General features: G+C 42.6%; 1 protein-coding gene and 1 pseudogene across 1 annotated transcript; one reads left to right on the top strand and one right to left on the bottom strand.

Annotated features, from left to right (window-relative positions):
* Positions 1-4,171: 4,171 nt before the first annotated feature.
* LOC136541557 (DIMBOA UDP-glucosyltransferase BX9-like) lies at positions 4,172-6,148 on the bottom strand. The gene is made up of 2 exons (XM_066533491.1): positions 5,338-6,148; positions 4,172-5,217 (listed from the first exon to the last, which is right to left on the bottom strand). The coding sequence occupies exons 1-2, from the start codon at positions 5,879-5,881 to the stop codon at positions 4,334-4,336; spliced, it is 1,428 nt and encodes a 475-aa protein (XP_066389588.1). The 5' UTR covers positions 5,882-6,148; the 3' UTR covers positions 4,172-4,333.
* A 3,932-nt stretch (positions 6,149-10,080) lies between these two features.
* Positions 10,081-19,250, top strand: LOC136541560 (DIMBOA UDP-glucosyltransferase BX8-like; annotated as a pseudogene).
* The last annotated feature ends 4,335 nt before the right edge of the window (positions 19,251-23,585 follow it).

The following is a 23,585-nucleotide window of genomic DNA, read 5'->3' as shown; positions in this document are numbered from 1 at the left end:
TCATTCATCTCATACATCCAAAGCATTGCATATGCAATTGATGCATCACAACGCTTCGTGTTGCATCACAAAGCGGTAGTCGCCTCATTCGACATGAGCGATGACCGACTAGGGTTCGAAGGCTAGCCCATGAAGGGTTCGAGGCCGCCTCGCATCAAACAGAGCTAGGGGAGAAAACACAGATGAGCCCCAGTGGCCCTCGCCCGATCTGCTCAGAAATAGATAGGGTCATCTCGACCTTCTCATTCGATCCTAACCTCGAGCCATGCCCACAGAATCTCCATCAAGGGTAGGCCAGTGGGCCACCTAAGTCGGTCTTCGAAATGACTCTAGCATCTGCCGGGAGGCGGGTTAAGGAGTAGTGGAATGCCACATGAGGGCTATACCGACCTCGTTACAAATGACGGACCTAGATTCCACTCGGACATACCCGTTAGAGAGCTCACCGAGCACGTCACTCGAGCCGTCGAGGCAAGTGACGTTAGCTTAGCCCCTTCGGTTGCGGAAGCCACGGATGGGGTAATGCACGAAACTAGAAAAACCCCTCGGCCACGCCCAGCACTTGGGTTTGCGCTCCATCGCGCCCGACCCCCCGATCGCGCCCAATGATAAGTCAAAAAATCCCCTAGGCGATTCTATCCGAATCGCCCAGCAGCTCGGGGGCTACACCCTCCGGTTGCGCTCGCGCACACCTGCTAGCAAGTCAAAAAATCCCTCAGGCAATTTCTAGGACCACCAAGGCCACACCCCTTGCTGGGCTCTGCCTCATCCGACCCCTGAGGGCTGGCCCCGCCTCGGTTGACTCCTGAAGGTTGCCTCTGCCTTGTCCAACCCCCGTGGGCTGGCTCCACTTTGGCTGACCCCCGAGGGTAGGCTCCGCCTTGGCCGACGTTTGAGGGCTGGCTCCACCTCGCTCGACGTCTAAGGGCTGGCCCCGCTTCACCCGATCCCTCAGACACGGTTCCTAACGGAAGCTCACGCCGCTGCCAACCACTATGGGCCAAAAAATACAACCCCAAGTCAAACTTCTGGCATCGTGTAGGGAGCGGTCGCATCTCAGCACGACCCGTCTCCATGACGTGATGTTCTAGGGGACTCACATCAACCCACAATGATGGACGCATGGTCACCATACTGCCTACACCCTATCTGACGCTTGGGTCCACGCTCTGTCGCGCCCGATGCCTGGATCCATGCTTCATCGCACCCATCGGTCCGTGCTCCATCGCGCCCAATGGCAACTCACGATCTTACACCCATCGGTTGCTCTCATACAACAAGTATAAACAGACCCTTCATGACTTCGTAGAAGTCCCAAAAGGGCTCGGGGGCTCCTATCGGGTTCATAAACCCAGGGTCCTCGATGGGCCCGCTTTCCAGTAAAAGCTTGGCCCAGCAAACGGCATTACAACAAACGCTCGACTCCTAGGCTGGCCTAGATACCTAACGACAGGCCGAAAGAGCAATCCAGTCTCCGACCAGAAGGTCTGTCCAAGGAGGGGACAACACTCGCTTCCGACTCTGACCCGCTTTTTCGGTCGGGAATACGCTGAACCTCTGCTTACAGCTCTTCTCCGACCGATGCGGTCGGAGCTGACTGGAAACGACCGACCAAGGACGCCCGCTTGGTAAGGAACCAAGAATCAGGCGGAGCAAATAAGACAATGCGCTCAAGTCAACCGCAATACCGATGACCATACCCGGCACACCTGCAGAACAGTACCACCAAGCCATGCCCGAAGGGTGCTTTGCAAACCTTCTAGGCATGTCAGAACCCGAACAAGGTTGTGGGCGTCGATATTTGCCTTACAGTGTTGTGGGCGCTGTCATTTACCATATCGGACGAACACGGTAAAGCCTGCCACACGAGTCTGACATAAACAGTATTGTGGGTGCCGACGACCGTCTTGTATCCAACAGCGTGGGCAACAAGACTTAGCAAAACACGAGCACACTCTCTCTCTCACTTGTAAGGCCATCCCCTTCACCTATAAAAGTGGATGCGCTCTCTCCCAAGGGAGGACGATCATTCCGACTCTCTCTCTCTCTCTCTCTCTGCTAAGCTTTAGATATTCTGAGCACTCAAACAGCTCCACAGCTCTAGAACTCCAAAGCTACACAAAGTGTATGTTCCAATACTTAGCGCACGTTGGAGCTCCTGTTACTCTTGGCCCTTCATTTCTGAGCCTAACTAGACCTTTAACACCCCCCTTTTTTATTTCCACTCGTTTGCAACCCCATAGCAAACTTCGAGCACCTGGGCTTAGGAATAAAGTCACCGATCGACTAGAACTGGATGTAGGGCACGTGTTCTGAACCAGTATAAACCCTATGTCATTGAATATTAGGCCACATCCGATCACAATGTACGGCAAAACTACAAATATTTACTTGTTGGTCACTTTTCGTACCAACAGAGTTTAAGTCCTAGTAATATGTTCTCCACATATTAATTAAAACTTAGATTGTACCCTAGCATTGAACTTGTTGAATTTGTTATATCACAGACTTATATGTGTCTTGTGTTGTCTTATGTATCTTAGAGTGCTTAAAATTAAATTACCAATATTGATATGATATAATATTTCAATTAAAATATATAAACTTATTTAAAATAACAACTTATAAAATTGATTATCATGTAGTATTAATATAATTTAAAGTGAATTGTTAGTGTTATGATGTTTCTAGGAGGTTTGTCAATTAAACATTTTTCCATGCTTCATAAGCTATTAAATAAATATATATCCTAATGTACTTAGTACAAATTGTGAAGTATAACATTATGGTTATTTAATTTCATAGTTGTATAGTATTTATACGTAGATTTGAGAAATATTTTTGTTTTTTATAATGGCTGAGTTAGATACAAATATAAAGGTAATACTTTATATTCTTCCATAACAACATATACGGGTAGGTTGAATGTAAATTTAGGAGGTTATTTTTCATGATCTTTCATAATTACAATGGTGGATAATTTACAAAATCATTATTATGTATTTTAAGTTATCTTTCATAATGACACATGTGAGTAATCTAGATACAAAATTAGTGGGCTATATTTTAAATTATGTCTCATAATGACAGAGGTGGGTCATCTGGATACAAAGTTAGAGGGTTATTTTAAATTATCTTTCATAATAGCAATGGCGGGTAATTCAGATGCAATGTGATGGTGCTATTTTGAATTATGTTTCATAATAACATATATAAATTTAGGGGATTATTCTGAGTCTATCAAATGAAAGAGGTGGGTAATTTATATATAATTTATATATAATGGCAGAGGTGGGTAATTTATATGCAAAATTAGGGGGTTATTTTATGTATTTTTCATAATGGCAGAGGTGGGTAATTTTCTTTATAAATTACAATAGATCCAATGGCTATTATCGGTGATGATGATTAGAGTCTATCAAATTAAAGGCTAGATGTTTTTTATTATTGTGAGAATTTCTAGGATTTATCTTTTTTCTTGAGTCTGTCTACCCAACAACCATGTGTTTTATGTAGTTTCAACACATGAATTTGTTTACACCATAGAATTAAGATCCAACAACCTCCATCATTCTTCTATCTCCAGCCTTCTTCTACCTCCAGCCTTCTTCTACCTCCAGACAATCACAAATCACAAGATCACATATCCTAATATTACAAGAAACAATTTTTTTTTATGCAAGGACAAGAGGACAAGTGAAACCGGCGTGACGAATGCAGTCGATATTGCAAAACGGCCCGATTTGGACAACCTTCCAATACTGTTGGCCCATCGATCCATTTTCCGTTGCTGTAGCATCAGGAATCCAGCCCATATGGTAATTCCGATAGCCGGGCTAACACACGCCCTCTGTAGAATTTCCTCAACACGTACAATACTCGGCTACTCGCTCCTGTGACGAATGTACCGAAACCGGCGAGGGAGACAGTTGAAAAGAGAGGGAGAAAATCCATGTGTTTTTTTTATACTAAAACACATGTGTGTTATATAGCATTTCTGTTTTTCTTAGCGCGTCTAATGAGAATTAACATGGTGCCTCCGTTGATGCCTCCTATTAGTAATAGTAAGATTTGATAGATTTTGCAAATGAAAGGACAGAGTTATTAAAAATAATTTGAAATCTAAGTAACTCTTCTTTTTTAGTGGAAAGGTGCAGAAAGCCCAAGCTAACTGATTTTTTTTCTTGTATACTGGCTTTCATACAAGATGATATACTTGATTCGAATCGTGCTCTTTGTTTGTATATAAACCACCTCAATACTAGAATGCCTGAACAAAATACAGTTTAGATTCCACAGCTGCCAAAAAAAAAGTATAGGCAGCACACAAAGATCACATTGAAAGTATGTAATCCACCAACTTATCAATGGCGACCTGAGAAGTCCCACCAGCTTTTAAGCAATCTGCTACATTCTTCTTGAGCTCCTTAGCTCTTTCCCTCATCTCCTCTCCCTCCCTATCCTTCATGAGCTTCCTAACGGCCTTCTCTATTTTGCCTCTTTCAAGCTCGCCTTCCAGCTCCAACCCTACACCCCATGTGTTCACCACGTACCTCGTGTTCATCATCTGATCCGCGAACTGAGGCCTGCAAATCATCGGAACCCCCTCACTGATACTCTCCAGCGTGGAGTTCCATCCGCTGTGGGTCCAAAATCCACCGACCGCAGGGTGCGCCAGTACCTCCTGCTGCGGCGCCCACCGGATCACCTTGCCCCTGCCATGAACTGCAGCCTCGAAGCCATTCGGAATATCCGGACCATCCAAGAAGCCCCGTACCGAGTCTGCACGAACCACCCATAGAAAAGGGTGGCCACTGTTGGCCAAGCCCCAGGCCACCTCCAAGAACTCTTTGGCGTCCAGGGAAGCCAAGCTTCCGAAGCTCACGTACAGCACGGACTCCGAGGGCTGTTTGTCCAGCCACTCGATGCAGCTGTAGTCTTGGTCCGGCGTGCTGCTCCTTGTGCACTTAGAGGAGAGCTTGTGGAGAGGGCCAGGAGCAAGTATCACAGGGATGTGGAGCTGTTCGCAGAGCCTCTTCAGCTCTGCTTTCTCTAGAGCATCGAGTGTGTTGATCACTAGACCGGAGGAATTCTTCATTGCTTCGTTGGCCCGAGCGAGTAACTCGCGCATTTTCTTGTGGTTGCTCCAGCTTGAATAGAAGAGGTCCCTTACCCTCAGTGGCGGCAGTTCTTTCACCGGCATGTAGAGTTTGGACTCTAAAACAGAGCATAGATCAAACTACTTCTTCAGTACAAACTGTTCATACTGATCAGTTGAGAAAAGGAGATCTCCGAGAGTTCTGCTATCATGTATGCTCCGATGGAGAGTCAACTGACCTTGAGGAGGAAGATAGCCCTTTTGGTGAAGCATGGGGTACGCCAAGAAGCATCCGAGGCAGGCCGCGCTGGCGGTGCGCAGCACCAGCGTCCTGAGCCCGACGGCCTCGGCAGCCCTGGGCACGGCGAGGAGGTTGGCGTCGAAGACAATGCACGCGGCAGGGGGCCGTGCCTCGTCCGCGACCACCGACTCGAGGACGGCCCTGAGGGCCCCCGCCCCGTCCGCCTCCATGGCGGCGTTCATGGCCTCGATGATGTCGATGACGTTCCCGGACGCCGAGACGTGCGCCGGGACGCCGTCGAGGACCGGCACGAACTGGAACTCCGGGTGGCGGCGCGCGGCGTCCAGTGCGTTGAGGCGCGTGTGGAGCACGGTCACCGCGAGCCCCCGCGCGTGGAGCACGTCGCCCAGCTGCAGCATCGGGTTGATGTGGCCCTGGAACGGCAGCGGGAACATCAGGACGCGCCGCGGACGCCGCCGTGATGATCTCCTGCCGTTGGAGGCGCCGCTGCCGCCGGTGCGCGCTTCGTGGACGCCGGCCATCGATCGCGTGCCTGCCAGCTCGTCTCGATCGGCAGACAGCACATAGCTACGCAGCAGGAGCACACGCCATTTAAAAAAAGCCAAAACGCTCTCGCTGTCGCTGGTTGATCTGTCGTCTAAACCAAGTTATCCTTTAGGAAAAAGTTGATCTGTCGTGGGTGGTTTGGTAGTGCTGCATTATTGACTTGTAGTGGTATTTGTTAATTAGACAGACAAGTGTATGTTGTGGCTCACTGAGCTTTTTGCAGGTTGTCCGGAAGAGAATTATCGTGTGGCTGCAAAAGAACCAAAGAACACAAGCTAATGAACCAATAGGCGATCAGAGCTTTTCGGCTAATGGTTTCTGCGGATGATAAATCAGCTGATGCTGATTTGTTGTGAGAGAAAAACACCGTACCATAGCTCATAAGTAGTTCAATCGAACAGCGAAGTTCTGTACACAGGCAACTGGAAACTAAATGGTCAATACAATGAAGCAAATTCCTCATTTTTGTTAGCTGGATATATAGTAGTAGTAGTACGTGCTCGGCGCCACTCCAGTGGATCGGTCGATTACATATGTATGATTTGGCACCCGCACCCACACTCTAACAGGTATAAAGGCTTTGAATCTTTTTTCTTTTCAGGAAAAGTCCAAATTACTTATAGTTCCTCCATGCCAAAATAAGTAACATCTCGTATTTCGATGAGTCAAACATTCTTAAATATGACTAGATTTTTAGAAAAAAAAATACTATTAATATTTATATCTTGAAATAGGTTTACTACAAAAATATATGATGTAATTTATCTAATGATGTTTATTTGTTATTATAAACATTAATATTTTTTTATATATACTTGGTCAAACTTAGAACTCGTTGACTTCTCAAAGTGCGAGATATGCACTTATTTTGGAACGAAGAGGGTATGTCTTGATAACCCCTATGGTCACGTGTGGTTTGATATATTCGCTTTAACTATTTAAATTGTTTCGGTTTACCCTTTACCAAGATTTGTTATTTTTGTTACCATGTGCACAAGTTGAGCTTTAGTTCGTAGACATCATAATTTATGTAAAAAAATACATCGTAAAGTTTTTTTTGATAGGTTAGGCCATCTAGTAATAAAATAAAATTAGATTTATAAATTCTATGAAACATAACGATGATGACTTTTAACTTAAAATATGATGTTCTATCACCTCATAATTTTTGAAATTAAAACTCAATGCATACATCTAATTTTGCTAAGTAATTGGACCGATTGAAATACTAAGAGTAAATCAAATCATACTTTAGTTTAGGAATTATCCAGACATGGACCAAATTTAAGAGAAATAGACTCCCTTTTTTTTAGAGAGGAAGCGGAGGATCTGAAATCAGGCCATGATGTTTTTGACACGATACGAAGAGCCTGGTTCATTGGCCGTCCACGCTGTGTCCTGGGTAGGGATGAAAATGGTACGGATATTTTCCGACCGTATTCGAAACCGAATCTGTTTAGAGGGGTTGAGATCTGTCCGTATCCGAGTCCGGATATCCAACATCCGATACCGTATCCGTATCTGAATACTCAAATCGCATATTTATGATGTCGATATCCAATCGTATTCTATCCGACATAGTTGACACTATCCGTATTCGAATCCGAATCCGGACAGAAATATGAAAACAAATGTAATATCGGTGATATCCGTCCGTAACCGATCCGTTTTCATCCCTAGTCCTGAGCCACGGCCTGGCCCATAAGGTACAGACTGCCCAAGTTTTCCGACGCGTGATGTGCGGCACCGGCGAGAGGTTGGGCTTGGGCAGACGCCTCGTGCAGCCTGTTCGCTCGTGGTTTCAGCCAGGACTTATGAGTCAGTCAATAGTATTTTTTTCTCACAACAAACCAGCACCAGCTGGGCTTATCAGCCCATAAACCAACCGGCGAACAGGCTCGTGATTTCAGTTTTTTTGCCCTTCCAAACAAATAGACGGCAGAAAATCTGCTAAGCATGCATTAGTAAAGGAGTTTCAAGAATATTTACAGGGTCTACACATACTAGACAAGGTTAAGCTAGGCAACTTCCAAACCTGAATAAGACAAAGGCAATAATTATCTCTCTCAAGTGTTTTGCCCTGCTGCACACTAAAGTCTGGCTTCATTTTTGTAGGACAACAAATTAGTCTATTGTCCACCTCTTCGTATAGGAAGTGAGGCTAGCTCAACTAGCATGGTCGTACATCCAATCACCCAAATTCAAGTTCCCTCTTGACTTGGATTTGGGTGCCTCGTATATGGTTTTACACAAAAGATAACTTTCCAAGCTTGAAGAAGTAGCATGATGGGCATGTTTGTTTTTTATTAAAATTGGATCCACGGGTGCTTCACCATGAAAATTGAAAAAACGCCGTCAAACATTGTGTGGTATCGATGATTCTTCTCATTGTGCAAGACACAGGCACTACGAGAATGAACTACACCGATATGTCCTCAGTTTCGTAGCGGTGGCACGTGAAAGGCATGAGCGCTCGACCGAGGTAGTGCAACCACTACTTCTTCTAGTCTATTGGAAGATATGGAAGGAAGGGATGAAACGCATGGATTTTCACCGATCGAGTAAACAAGCCACGTGAGGTTAAGTGAACAAACTTTGGCATTTGGCTTGGGAGTTGTGATCCGATATGATCTGTTTGCATCGGGAGTTGTGAGCTCTCTCTCTTATCATGCAAAGGAAGGATCAAAATGTTCTTCAAGCCATGTCTATGGTTATTGATGTGAAAACATGTTTGTTGAATTTGAGGAATGATGGTTGGGAGCCACTATACAGGAAGCCACAAAGTTTTGCAGTGAAAATGATACTCCGATACCAAATATGAATGAAGCAGTACCAAGATTTGGCAGATCAAGAAAAGAGGGCAAGAACATCACTCAAGGCCATTATTTACGTGTTGATACCTTCTATGTTGCTATAGATGCTATTACCACAGAGTTTATCATCGGTTTAACGAGGTAACTTCAAAATTGCTTGTTTGCTTTTCTTGTCTTCACCCGAGAGATTCATTCTCTAAATTTGATGTGGAAAATCTTGCTCGGCTTACTGAGATATATTCTGATGATTTCTCCTATTCCGAGAAGAGGGTATAAAAGATCAACTTGAGTTATTTATTATTCATGTGAGAAGACTTGAGGAGTTTAGAGATTGTCATGATATGGCAAGTCTAGCTGCACAAATGGTTGAACTTGATAGACATACTGCTTTTCCATTGGTTTATCGTCTAATTGAGGTTGGCATTGATACTACCAGTAGCGACGGCATGAGTTGAACGGGTTTTTTCGGCTATGAAGAATATCAAAACAGTATTGCGCAACAAGATGTCCGATGCTTGGCTTAATGACTTAATGGTGCGCTACATTGAGCGAGAAATATTCAAAGGAATTGATCTTGAGAAGATCAAGAGAAAACATTTCAAAACAAAAAAAGATAGGCAAATGCAATTGCCAAGGGCGCCTAGGCGTGACTGAAGCTTCATCGTCACATGGTTAGATGACTTTGCTTGTATTTTCTATAATTCGATTTATCCTGAATGTTTTACTTATATATTTTGTGCTGGACTATCACTTCGTCTAGTGAACCATTTTGAAAGATATTACTTTACTATCTATGTTATCGACTTCGTCCTACCTTAATTTTTTTCGTCCTCCGCCACTGCATCGGGTTGATGGAGACCGTGATGACGGAGTGCAGACGTGGAGTTGTTTTGTTGTCAGCAGCTACCTTGCATTATCCGGGTTGATCAAACTACTCGTGCGATTGCCCTGACAAAAGGCAGTCCTCGTAATACATTATTATCTCTATGATCAGTTTGCACTTTGGAGAGTGACAGCATCAGACAACGCCTGACCACGCTTGTTCAAATAACGTCACCAATGACGTCAAACGAAGCAGCTGCATGCCGCTTCATTGGGCACATGCATGTCGCCGGCCGCCGTTTGGACGTAGCAAATGGATCGGAACTTCTTTCTCTTCTCTAGGACAAAAGTTTGTTGCCACGCATGCAGCATGACGCATGTATCCCAACCAATAATTCATCCAATCATCCGATCATCGACACGAAACATAAAAAAAAAATTTCGTGCGTCACTGATAGCCTCGATCTGTTCAGTAGCACGTGTACGTCGTCGAACTTGTTTGCCCATCCACCAGTACGTGCTCAGTGTAGCACTCACACCGTCACCGAGCATACGCCCGCTCACAGCTAGCAAAAATGGCCGGCGCCCAAGAAGCTCGCGACGGCAACGGCAGCAGGGGCGGCGGCCCTGGTCCTCAGCGGCGCGCGCGGCGCGTGCTGGTGTTCCCGCTGCCGTTCCAGGGCCACATCGACCCGATGCTGCACCTGGCCGGGGTGCTCCACGCGCGGGGCCTCGCGGTGACCGTGCTCCACACGCGCTGGACCCGGCGCGGCACCCGGAGTTCCGGTTCGTGGCCGTCCCCGACGGCACGCCCGCCGACGTCGCCGCCACGGGGAGGATCATCGACATCATCCTCGCCATGAACGCCGCCATGGAGTCCTCCTCCTCCGCGGCCGTCACGGAAGCGCTGGCGTCCACCGCACTCGCCGGCCACCAGGGCCAGCCCCGCGCCGCGTGCCTCTTCATCGACGCCAACCTCCTCGCCGTGCACAGGGCGGCCAAGAAGATCGGGCTGCCCACGCTGGTGTGTGTGTGTCACCGTCCTACTAGTCCGATCCAAAAACTGAAGTACAGATGCAACAATAGAAGTGTCTAGAAGCTACTAGAATGATCTGGATACAAGTTTTGGAAGGGGGAAGAAGGGAAAAGGGTAGATTCGAGCAAAGCTCGCCTCGAGCCGCAGCCCGCCGTTCTTCGAGTTCTGGTCCTTCGACACTCCTTGCGGTGATGGTGGTAGTCCTTTTACGTTGGCTTGCTTTCCTCCTTGGAATACTGAGGAGCCCGGTCCTTATCTTCTCTCGGTCCAGGTCCAGCCCATGTCCCTTGATCGGCCCAGCCCACGGTATCTCTACTAGTATCATGACATGGTGCTGCGAACCGGGAGAGCCGCCTGCTTCGGCTGCTTCCTGGCGTACCCCATGCTCCACGAGAAGGCTACCTGCCTCCGCGAGAGTCGCAGCTGTGCACGCCGGTGCCGGAGCTGCCGCCTCTCCGAGTGAAGGACCTCGTCTACTCGAAGCACAGCGACCACGAGCTGGTCCGCAGAGTCCTCGCCCGGGCCAGCGAGACAGTGAGAGGTTGCTCCGGCCTCGTCATCAACACGTTCGAGGCACTGGAGGCGGCCGAGATCGGGAGGCTCCGCGACGAGCTCGCCGACCTCCCGGTGGTGCTCGCCGCCGGCCCTTTCCACAAGCTCTCCTCCTCCTCCTCAAGGGGCGCCGGGAGCAGCCTGCTCGCCCCGGACCGCAGCTGCATCGAGTGGCTGGACACCCAGCGCTCCGGGCCATGGACGCGAGCGAGTTCTTGGAGGTGGCCTGGGGTTTGGCAGAATGCGGCCACCCCTTCCTCTGGGTCGTCCGACCCAACCAGGTACGAGGCTGCTGTGACGACGAGAGCGTGCGGCGGCCGCGGCTGCCGGATGGCATCGAGGACGAAAAACCAATCCCACAACTATGTGGGGCAACTCCGGTTATCTACGGCCGCACATCACCCATCCACACGGCTGCGCATCTTGACACGTGCCTACCACTAGACGGACCCCTGTTTTGTTTCTCGTCCTATTTCTCGTCGTCTCGCCGCTCGTATCGCCGAATACAAATTCTTCTCCGCGCTCCCCTCCGGCTGTCCACGTTTCTTTTGTGCTCGCTTCCAACAATGGAGCCCCTGTCTTCCACATCTCTCCCATCTGCTCACCGCCGCCTAGGGTGCGGCCGCCCTACATTTGCTTGAGTAGTCGAATCTGAGGGAGCATGTACTTGCTTCTCTTAGTTCGTCGTTAACCCTAGATCCCCAATCTCTGTCCTTGCCCCTACCTTTAATGTCGCCCAGCGGCGCCGCCATAGATTCCGGCCGGTGAGGCCAATCCGAGCAGAATCGACGCTCGGAGGATTTGAACCAGTGGAGTGGTCCAATTCCAATCGGCTGCCAGTACGGTGCCGGACTGGGATACGGCGCCGCCTTCCCGGTTAGGTCCGCAGGTGGGGTCAACCTGATGGCCGTGCTCTCGGCGTTCCTCTCTGACTTGCGCGGCTGCTGGAATCCACACCCGTGGACGGTAAGCTGGCCGGGAAGTCGTCGTTGATGGTCCTGTCCATGCCAAATTGATGTTGCTTTAAGTAGCTAGTGTTCGGATCCACCTGATTCATTGCAGGTACTCCTCGTAGGCTTGCTCAGAGTTCATAAAAAAATCTCTCCTGATCTATTTTTCTTGTCTCTGCCATTTTTCTATGCAGCCGTTTGTTTACAGATTTTTCTATCAATCCATCTTTCCTACAGGTTCAAAGCTATTTTTTTTTAAAAAAAATCCATCCTTTTATATTCAGATTCAGTCCAATAAGAATCGTTCTTATATGTCCTTTTAGTTTTTTTTTCTGAAACCAATGCATTTTTTGTCTGGCCGGATCTGCACATTTATATACCTGCTCATTTTGTTGCATTCAGATTCAGTTGCTTTTTCACCTGTTTTCTTATGGTAAATATTTGATTTAGTAGTACTTGGGCATTGACAGATTAGTGTTAAGGATGATTTTTTAGATGGTGAACACTTCTTTTGCTAATTGGGTTGAACGCAGGTAAAAATTAGTCATACATAATTTCACCATTGTCATTAAATTTTATTACTGGAACTTCTCATTCATTTCCCTAAACTCTAACCTAGAATGTAGCCTGAAGATTTTAATTAGAGTTGGCAATGTTTTTTCTAAGTTGTCCAATCAGTCCTTAATACTAAAGAGATAGAATTGATCATTCTTTTTATATCCTTTGTTAAGTTCTTGTATTTGATAAATATTTGTTTCTCATTTAGTTGTTGTTTGTGACAACAATTATATTATACGTCGGACAAGTAGACAGTTATAAACATAGCTCTTTTTACCAAGTACCTTTTTCTTTTACCTTGTTCCTTTTTTATATCAATGCATCTCAGTGTCACTTGAATACATCTGGTCAATGAAATCACAAGATGTTAAATTTTATATTTATGTTCACGCTGTATCTTTTAAAGTTAGTCAATGCAACAATCGATGATGGTTCTCTTTATTTTAATCAATGTAACAATAAAAAGAAAAAGGGGATTTACTTTAGTTAAATTCATGTATTTCTTAATTGTGGTAACCACGACGGCTTTTCTGTTTTCATGTCTGATCCACTACCTTCATTTCTTATGAGATATCAGTTTATGTTGTACCTCTCAAAGAAATGCACAATGTCTTTGAACTTGTAGTTTATCCATGTCTTATCCTAATTAAAATATTATTTAATCATACTTATTAACATTATGGTGTAATTTTACTTGTAGTACTCTTGCACGTTTTTCTGACCATTTAAGTTTCTCTACATAGATTGGAACATGTACACCCGTAATTGTCCCTTGTATCAGTTTTATTAGTACTTGCCTGTTTATAGTACCACATGTTAGGGCTTCTTTTGTTCTTAATAGTACATTTTTACATCCCACCTGTCTATCTCACTGATTTGCTTGAATTTTAATATTTTGTCTGTTTTTTTCTTCAATCCATGAACATTTAAGTTCTCTTGTTATATTGGAGCCTCTACACCCTTAATTGTATCTTGTGCTCCCTACGTTCCAAATATAAGTCACTTTGACTTTTTTTGGTACATCCAATTTGCTATGTATCTAGACATAACGTCAAAGCGACTTATAATTTGGAACAGAGGTAGTAGCAATTACATTAGTATGTGCCCTTTTACATTATTGTACTTTAACTCTTCCCCTTTTTTATTGTTATATTGTAGCCTCTACACCCGCAAATGCAGTACATTTTAATCTGATTTGCACTCCTATTATTTTTGAACCACATTAAGCCTGGTATTGATTTACTTGATGTACTATGAAGCTATATATTGCACTATTGCAGCACTTGGTTCACTAGCTCTTAGTGGTATTTGCACGACATGTGTGTATTTTGTCTTGCTATTTGCTGACATATGGTTGAATTGACTGCTACATTTTAACGTTATTTATTTGGTCTCGCTATTTGCAAACTGAATTGACTGCTACCTTCAACTTGTCTATATTTGGTCTAGCTATTTGCAAACATGCATGTGCATGTTCGAGGTAGTATTTGATCCGATTCAATTTAATTTTAGAGCATAAGCTATGAACATTTTATTCTAGTGTAGTTTTGTTAGATTAAGCTCAGAGTCTAAAGAAAGCTCTTATGAAGATAGTTATGCAAGTCCAGTCATCTAACATTAGGTACCAGGTAATTCTGGGTTAGTACTAGTATCAGTACAAATCGAAAGAACAAAATGAAGGGTATTAAAATATAGATGTCGGTATCAGTACTAGTTATGCAAGTCCGTACCAATGCCGCCGCAATCCGCCATTCCATCTAATGCGGTCGGTATTGTTCCCACTCTTGATTTCCGACCAGTTTCAGATACCTACTCCAACCAGCACCAGCATTCTTTGGAAAGGATTAGCAGTAACACGACGATGTTGTTCCCCGAGCGAAAGGGGCGCCATTAACTCCCAGCCGAGCTTGTTTCCACCACCACATCAGTTCCCGATCTATGGAACTAGATCTTCAGATTATCTATCAAGTGGCGCAGCAATGCCCCAGCCAATTGGAAGCAGCGGTGCTCCATATGCTCATTCTTTTTCACAGAGCATCGATCCCAGATACATGCTAAGGTCGGTGCATCCAAACCCAACTACTTGGAGAAGTAATGGTGGTACGTATAAGGCTATTTTGTTTGTTTCCGAATCGAATATTTCATTCAAACGTGTTAAATATCCGGTTACATTTGAGCGACTTAGTCCTAGTGATGACATAGTAAATAGATTTGCAGGATCCATGCAGGAATTGCTTCGTACTGTTCGTATGCCACGTACCAATTATCAACAATGTCCTGAAAAAGACAAGAATTCAAATCCAAGCCTCAAAACTATAGAGATTATTAATGAAGTTCATGACAATGGTATGTACAAGCTACTATAATTTTATGATTCATGATTACACTTCACATTTCATCTCAGTACAAAGTAAACTGAATTATATATCATTAAAAACAATGGGAATGATAAAGAACATTAGAAGAGATAATGCTTACAACAGTGTAGATGATGATGGTGAAGCTGGAATAACCACAAAATCTCTACAGCTAACTGTTGTTTTAACTGTTGTTTTTTAGAGACCTGTGTTATGCTTAAAAGAGTGTAAATAATCGTAATATGTAAACTTAACTCCGTTTTTTTACAGGCTATTGTAATTCTTACAAGAGTGTACAGGATGATACTGAAGAAGGAAATAGTATTGAAGATGATGAAGAATTTCATGAAGCGGACGATGAAAGTTCAGATTGCAAAGTGATGGTGTTCTTTGTTGGATTCATTAACCCGTCAACCTTAAAGTGATAGTGTTCTTTGTTGGATCTAGTACCTGTTGTTGAATGCCAAATTCAGGTAATTTTCTTCCCTTAATCCATTAACAGTATTACTTTCATTTGTACGACCATACTGCATTTGAACGATCCATTGAGTGGTAAAGAAAATATTTAAACAATTGTTCTCTCAATAGAAAAGAGCACGGGAGTTAAATGAGTTTTATACGTGTTGTTATTAAATGAATCATTGTTGGATTCCCACATGCACCCTTGCTGAGAAATAGTACCCCAGCTTGGTATACATTTTGTTACTGGCTATTTGCAACTTTGCTCCATGACACCAGACTATCTTTAACTTCTTATAATTCCACTAATGTTTATTTTATCTTTTTTTGTTTTAGCCTATGCATTATTGATTTCATCGAGTACTAGAAAGGCCGCGCGGTCCCGTGGGATGCTTGCATCATGGAGCTAGCTGTATAGATAAAAGTGGCAGTGAAAGAGTTATATTGCCATTAGTGTTACTTAGCTTCTGTGGAGAACAAATAACAATATTACAAGATAATTAATATAGAAAAAGCAAATACGAACAGTGCTACTAATAATGTTTCCTTGTAACCAAACTTCTCGATTTAGTCCTCTCTTTTCAGATTGCCTTGCCTGCTCTTTTATAGTTCGACCCAAGAAGCATGCTCTGTTTTACTTTTCATAAATCCCTTGCCTTCTCTTTTATATTCATAAGTATTGCATTCCCTGCTCTTTTATATTTACCAGATCCTTTGTTTTATTATTTTCCTTACCACTGATTTGTTGTATATCCTTGTACTAATCTTCCTTTGGTTTGTCTACAGGTTTGGCTTGGATCCATTAAGGCGTCAACCTTAACCTGATATTTTTCATTGTTAATGTTGTACCTGTTCTTGTTGCTTAACTTCAGTTAGCTTTCTTCATTTCTCCCATTTTCAATTATTCTGTCAGTAATCTTTGGAGGTAACCATGTCTCCTTTAGTTCACATTACTAGTACGCACATACCTTATTTTTTTTATTACCACAAGCCATGTTTTTCCCCATTGTCGTGTTAATCCTTTTGTTCATAGCTTATGCTCTAAAATTAAATTGAATCGGATCAAATACTACCTCGAACATGCACATGCATGTTTGCAAATAGCTAGACCAAATATAGACAAGTTGAAGGTAGCAGTCAATTCAGTTTGCAAATAGCGAGACCAAATAAATAACGTTAAAATGTAGCAGTCAATTCAACCATGATATGTCAGCAAATAGCAAGACAAAATACACACATGTCGTGCAAATACCACTAAGAGCTAGTGAACCAAGTGCTGCAATAGTGCAATATATAGCTTCATAGTACATCAAGTAAATCAATACCAGGCTTAATGTGGTTCGAAAATAATAGGAGTGCAAATCAGATTAAAATGTACAACATTTGAGGGTGTAGAGGCTACAATATAACAATAAAAAAGGGGAACAGTTAAAGTACAATAATGTAAAAGGGCACATACTAATGTAATTGCTACTACCTCCGTTCCAAATTATAAGTCGCTTTGACGTTATGTTTAGATACATAGCAAATTGGATGTACAAAAAAAGTCAAAGTGGCTTATATTTGGAACGTAGGGAGCACAAGATACAATTAAGGGTGTAGAGGCTCCAATATAACAAGAGAACATAAATGTTCATGGATTGAAGAAAAAAACAGACAAAATATTAAAATTCAAGCAAATCAGTGAGATAGATAGGTGGGATGTAAAAATGTACTATTAAGAACAAAAGAAGCCCTAACATGTGGTACTATAAACAGGCAAGTACTAATAAAACTGATACAAGGGACAATTACGGGTGTACATGTTCCAATCTATGTAGAGAAACTTAAATGGTCAGAAAAACGTGCAAGAGTACTACAAGTAAAATTACACCATAATGTTAATAAGTATGATTAAATAATATTTTAATTAGGATAAGACATGGATAAACTACAAGTTCAAAGACATTGTGCATTTCTTTGAGAGGTACAATATAAACTGATATCTCATAAGAAATGAAGGTAGTGGATCAGACATGAAAACAGAAAAGCCGTCGTGGTTACCACAATTAAGAAATACATGAATTTAACTAAAGTAAATCCCCTTTTTCATTTTATTGTTACATTGATTAAAATAAAGAGAACCATCATCGATTGTTGCATCGACTAACTTTAAAAGATACAGCGTGAACATAAATATCAAATTTAACATCCTGTGATTTCATTGACCAGATGTATTCAAGTGACACTGAGATGCATTGATATAAAAAAGGAAAAAGGTAAAAGAAAAAGGTACTTGGTAAAAAGAGCTATGTTTATAACTGTCTACTTGTCTGACGTATAATATAATTGTTGTCACAAACAACAACTAAATGAGAAACAAATATTTATCAAATACAAGAACTTAACAAAGGATATAAAAAGAATAATCAATTGCTATCTCTTTAGTATTAAGGACTGATTGGACAACTTAGAAAAAACATTGCCAAGTCTAATTAAAATCTTCAGGCTACATTCTAGGTTAGAGTTTAGGGAAATGAATGAGAAGTTCCAGTAATAAAATTTAATGACAATGGTGAAATTATGTATGACTAATTTTTACCTGCGTTCAACCCAATTAGCAAAAGAAGTGTTCACCATCTAAAAAAATCATCCTTAACACTAATCTGTCAATGCCCAAGTACTACTAAATCAAATATTTACCATAAGAAAACAGGTGAAAAAGCAACTGAATCTGAATGCAACAAAATGAGCAGGTATATAAATGTGCAGATCCAGCCAGACCAAAAATGCATTGGTTTCAGAAAAAAAAACTAAAAGGATTAAAGGACATATAATAACGATTCTTATTGGACTGAATCTGAATATAAAAGGATGGATTTTTTTTAAAAAAAATTAGCTTTGAACCTGTAGGAAAGATGGATTGATAGAAAAATCTGTAAACAAACGGCGGCATAGAAAAATGGCAGAGACAAGAAAAATAGACCAGGAGAGATTTTTTTATGAACTCTGAGCAAGCCTACGAGGAGTACCTGCAATGAATCAGGTGGATCCGAACACTAGCTACTTAAAGCAACATCAATTTGGCACGGACAGGACCATCAACGACAACTTCCCGGCCAGCTTGCCGTCCACGGGGGTGGATTCCAGCAGCCGCGCAAGTCAGAGAGGAACGCCGAGAGCACGGCCATCAGGTTGACCCCACCTGCGGACCTGCCCGGGAAGGCGGCACCGTATCCCGGCCCGGCACCGTACTGGCAGCCGATTGGAATTGGACCACTTCGCCAGGAACAAGAAACCACTGGTTCAAATCCTTCGAGCGTCGATTCTGCTCGGATTGCCCTCACCGGCCGGGATCTATGGCGGCGCCGCTGGGCATTATTAATGGTAGGAGCAAGGACAGAGATTGGGGATCTAGGGTTAACGACGAACTAAGAGAAGCAGTTTTGCGTGTTGGTCGGAGGGAGCAAAATTAAACGCAGTGAAGAACAGCGATATAGTACAGAGCGAATCTGAAATTTTTTACAAGTAAAAGCTAAAATATCAACAAATATATATTTAAAGACACCCAAAAAATACTAGGTGAACAAAATGAGCAATTGGATGAAAGCACGGATCTGTCGCCTTAAAAGAAAGAAACCGTTTAATCTGATGGACCAAACAAAAACACAGTGAAGAACAACCATATAGTAAAGAACGGATCTGAAATTTTTGGCAAAAAAAAGCCAAAAATGCAAGGATCTGTCACCGTAAAAGAAAGTAATAGGTAAGATCCGAGAGAGCAAAATATATTGCAGTGAAGAACAGTGATAGAGTACTGAACGAATCAGAAATCTTTGACAAATAAAAGCTAAAATCATCTGGAGATGAGGATCGAGAGGATCAAATCGAGGGAGACAAGGAAACGGCAGCAGTGTGTACTAGACCTAATCTTTCAGAGCTCGTGGATGGAGAAAGAGAGAGAGTGGAGAAAAAAATCAGAGAACCATCAAGTTTGCATATCTGTCGGATTCAAGAACAACGAAAAACATAGGGAGCAGAGCAGTGTTAGCTCGTGGATGTATAGAGAGAGAGAATCATGGAGATGAGGGGAAGCGGCAGCAGGAGATTGAATCTTCAGAGGTCATGAATGGAGAAAGAGAGAGAATAGAGAGAGAAAGAACGAAGAGAAGAGAGATACAGACGGAGAGACCGAGAGAGAGAAATAGAAAGAGAGGGAAAGGTAGAGAATGGAGAGAACTGAGAGGATTGATGCAGAAGTTGGAAGGAGCGGAGACGAGCACTTATCGTGAGAAAACAAATTCAATCTCGTGCTCACGGACGCGAGAACGACGTTTGAGCAGCACGAATCTCGATGAAAGCAGAGCTGTCTGATAACCTGAGTTGGTGCACATAGTTGTGGGAAATACAGCTTGGAGCATCGAGGACGCCGTCAGGGCGGGCAGAGGCGTGGTGGTCCGGTGGGCCCCGCAGCAGGATGCCATTGACAAGTTGGTTGACTACATATGTCTCTGTGAACCTTCTGCTCTAGTATGTCGTATGTATGTTCCGCGGGTTTAACATTGGCAGCTTAATAGCTGATATTCTTATGGACAGTTCCTGTCAATTCTAGTGCTCGATATCTGTGGCTATTTGTTTTCTTTAAATAGCAGCTTCTGTTTTCCTTTTACTCCTTTCTATACGTAAGAGCGACTCTAAGAGGTCCCTAAAAAGTTAACACACAAAGCTTATTATCGGAGGCTCTCTTAAATAATTTGTACCCTAAAATTAGTTTCGTCCGCAACAGTTCCCTAATATTTTGCTCCCAATACTGACACGTCATTAGTGAGAGATTGGATTAGTCGGATCTTGACTTTTTCCGTTAGCTAGTTCCTTTTTGTTGGTACGATGACTCCAGGTCTCCAACCTTGCAATAGACATACGTCGGCAGGCTGATCTCCAGATATGCTAGCGCCACCATTAGCCTTGTGGTTGTCGCCCTCGCCTGTGGCCTTGCCTATTCTCTGCGCATCAACGGACAGGGGCAGCCACATCTGCATGTCGACGGACAGAGGTGGCCGCATCTGGCCGTCGCCATGCGCCGCACACCCTGGATGGAACTCAGCAAAGAAGATGGGAGGCCACTTCGATGGCAGGTGGAGCTACAAAGCGCGGCAAAGACTCAGCAAAATGGCGCGCGCTGGAGAGGACGATTGGGGGCGCGCCATCTTTCTGCAGAAAAGCGGGGCGCTCGCTTGTTTTTCCAGAGCGAGTAAATTTTGGGGGAAGGCTTGGGGAGCTGTTGGACCGACGTTTTACTGCTAACCACGCAAATATCAGTTTTGTTATTAGTCTTCTCTTGGAGATGCTCTAAGCAAATTACTGTGTTCATAGTAGACAAAATTGTATCGTGTTGCAAACAATAGGAACTCAATTACTCAAATATAATCGTAGAAGGGTTGAACAACTATAGCCCTGCAGCAACCGACCGGTAGGTCTACTCCTCATCACAATTCACAGCCCGGAAGGTTGATCTAGAGTGTATGGTTTAGGCCCAATAATTCCTTTTTTTTTTTGCTTTTCTTTTCTTTTATCTATTTACTTTTTATTTTTATTTTCTATTCTAATTAATTGTTTTGATTTTTTATTACCATGCATAGTGTTTTTTAATGTTCTATATTTGTTCATCCAGTTTTATGTCTTTATTGTTCATGTAATTTCCATAGGATGTTCCACAATGTATTTTCTTTTGTTCATATAGTACGCATGATATGTTCCATGATATATTCTGAGTTGTTCATGCAGTATTTATGGGATGTTTCATGATGTTTTTAAATTGTTCACACGTCATGTATGGGATTTTCTATTTATTTTTTATTTTTCCTCTATCACATGATCTTTCTAAAGAAATTAATTATCTTCATTTTTAATTTGTTTATTCTATTTTATTTTTTATTTTTTCTTTATTATTTTTATTTTAGCTTGCTCATACACTATCCATGTGATGGTCCATGATGTATTCAAATGTTCACACACTAGACACTCCCCATGAGATGTTCCATGGTATATTTTGTGTTGTTCATATAGTATCCATGATATTGAACAACTAAAGAACATGAAATTATTATTTGGCTTTTGAATAATTATATGATCTTAAAACCAACTTCCACAAAAGCTAGTTTTTATGTTTTGATCAATCAAAATATTGTGAGAGAGATTACTCACAATTATTTGGTTTCAAAGTAATTTTGTACCATTTTTTATATGTTGGCATCCGGCCCACGACATATTAGGAAACTTGAAAATATGGATTGTGATTCAAGAAAATTTTAAGAAGAGAATAGCAGTGTGGGAAGGAAAACATTTATGTGTTGGTGTTAGGTTAGTGCTAATGAACTCAACTTTGTCTAGTATACTTATGTTCATGCCCTTCTTCTTTGAGAGTCCTAGAGTAGTCCTAAAAATTTGAAGTATTTGAGATCGAGATTTTTCTGGCAATATGGACAACATAAAAAGAAAGTATAGATTAATAAGCTGAAACATTATTTGCCAACCAAAAGACCATGGTAGCTTAGGAGTGCATAATCTAGACACTCAACTAAATGCTAGTTAAGTTAAATGTTGTTTAAATTGAGCAATGAAGGTGGTGTGTGGCAACGTCTGCTGTGTAAGAGATATCTTAGGAACCAACCCTTGAGTGCAACACACACACAAAATAGGTCATTCATATTTCTGGTTGGGGCTCGTTTGGGTAAAGGATTAGTTCATACATGTGGGAAAACTTCAGTTTGATGACGACAATTAAATTAGGTTTTGGGAAGATAAATATCTGATATCATCCATTAAAATATCAACGACACATCTATATATAATATTCTTCGTAGGAAACAAGCAATGATTTGCTAATGTCCTAATTACAATGACATTTAATATTCTTTTAGGAGAGCATTAGTTGGAAATATAATATTAGAATGACAACATTTTATTGCTAGACTAGTGAATATAAATTTCCAAGAGGTTAGAGATAAAGTTATCTGTAGTTTAAGAAAACATGGCGAATTCTCAGAAATCTATCTAAGTTACTGACCAATAACAATTTTTGGTTTACTAACAAAGAATTGGCATATGAAAATACCCCTAAATATTGAAATATCTATGTGGTACCTAAAAAAGGAGTTATCCTCACCAAAGACAATCTTAATAGATGAAACTGGAATGGAGTAAAACTTGCTGCTTACGTAGTCATGAACTCATGATGAAAACATGCAACACCTCTTTTTTATTGACATCATACTATTTTTTATACCTTAGCATGCTATTGTTTATACCTTGAAAATTGCACCTCCTAGAGACTTAAATGGTTTATTTCATACTTGGGTTACGCAAGGGGGCAGAATAGTAAAGTGGATTAAATATGATGATAAGGGCTATGCCAATTTGTTGAGCTCTATGGTCTTAAGAAAATGATATTGTTTTTGATGAATGCCAACCATGGACGGAGCTCAGTAGAGGCGAAACTGGGCTCCGGCCCCTGCTTGCCTTCGCAAAATCATGAAGGACTAGTAGTAGCATGCTGATGAAGACTAAAGTAGGTAAAGCCTACTAGTATCTGGGAAGGGGCAGCAGAGAGCAAGAGACGTAGGAGTAGGCAATACTGTAGTGTTTAGCATTGAATTAGCCCCCCTTAATATTGGGTCACGCTCCGCCACCGATGCCAACCAAAAACATTTATGTGAATCTTACTTAGAGGAAATACTCGATCCAATTTCGGGTACCATTGCAGCAACTTAAGGATCAAGACAAGTTGTTGATTCCTTCATGCTAACACTCGGATACAATAGCTATGTAGTTTTTTGCCTCCCATAGATGGCCGTTTATTTTCAGAATGTGTGTCTGACTTGTCATTCCTGATCGTGTTTGTCACGATCATGCATGGTCGTGTTCGTGTTGTGTTGGAGGTAGCTAGCTTTAGCTGCAACCACTACTGGATTCAGGTTCTTTGCCGAGTGCCTGAGGCCAAATTGCACTCGGTAAAGAACACACGGTAAAAAATTGATCGGCAAAGCCCTCTTTGCTGAGTGTCTTTTATCGGGCACTCGGCAAAAGCTTTGTCAAGAGCCCCGGGGGCACTCGGCAAAGAAAAGCGACCCTCACGGCGCCGGCCCCGTTGACGG

This window comes from Miscanthus floridulus, chromosome 3 (genome assembly GCF_019320115.1).
Source record: "Miscanthus floridulus cultivar M001 chromosome 3, ASM1932011v1, whole genome shotgun sequence".
Lineage (NCBI taxonomy): Eukaryota > Viridiplantae > Streptophyta > Magnoliopsida > Poales > Poaceae > Miscanthus > Miscanthus floridulus.
Note: the sequence above shows the minus strand (reverse complement) of the source record. Positions and strands in the feature narration are given on the sequence as shown.

What these genes read in the sequence shown, in the direction of transcription:
- LOC136541557 (XM_066533491.1), bottom strand. Translation starts at nt 5,881, where the DNA reads ATGGCCGGCGTCCACGAAGCGCGCACCGGCGGCAGCGGCGCCTCCAAC. An exon ending in GGGCTATCTTCCTCCTCAAG is followed by an intron (nt 5,218 to 5,337) that starts GTCAGTTGACTC and finishes GCTCTGTTTTAG; the next exon opens with AGTCCAAACTCTACATGCCG.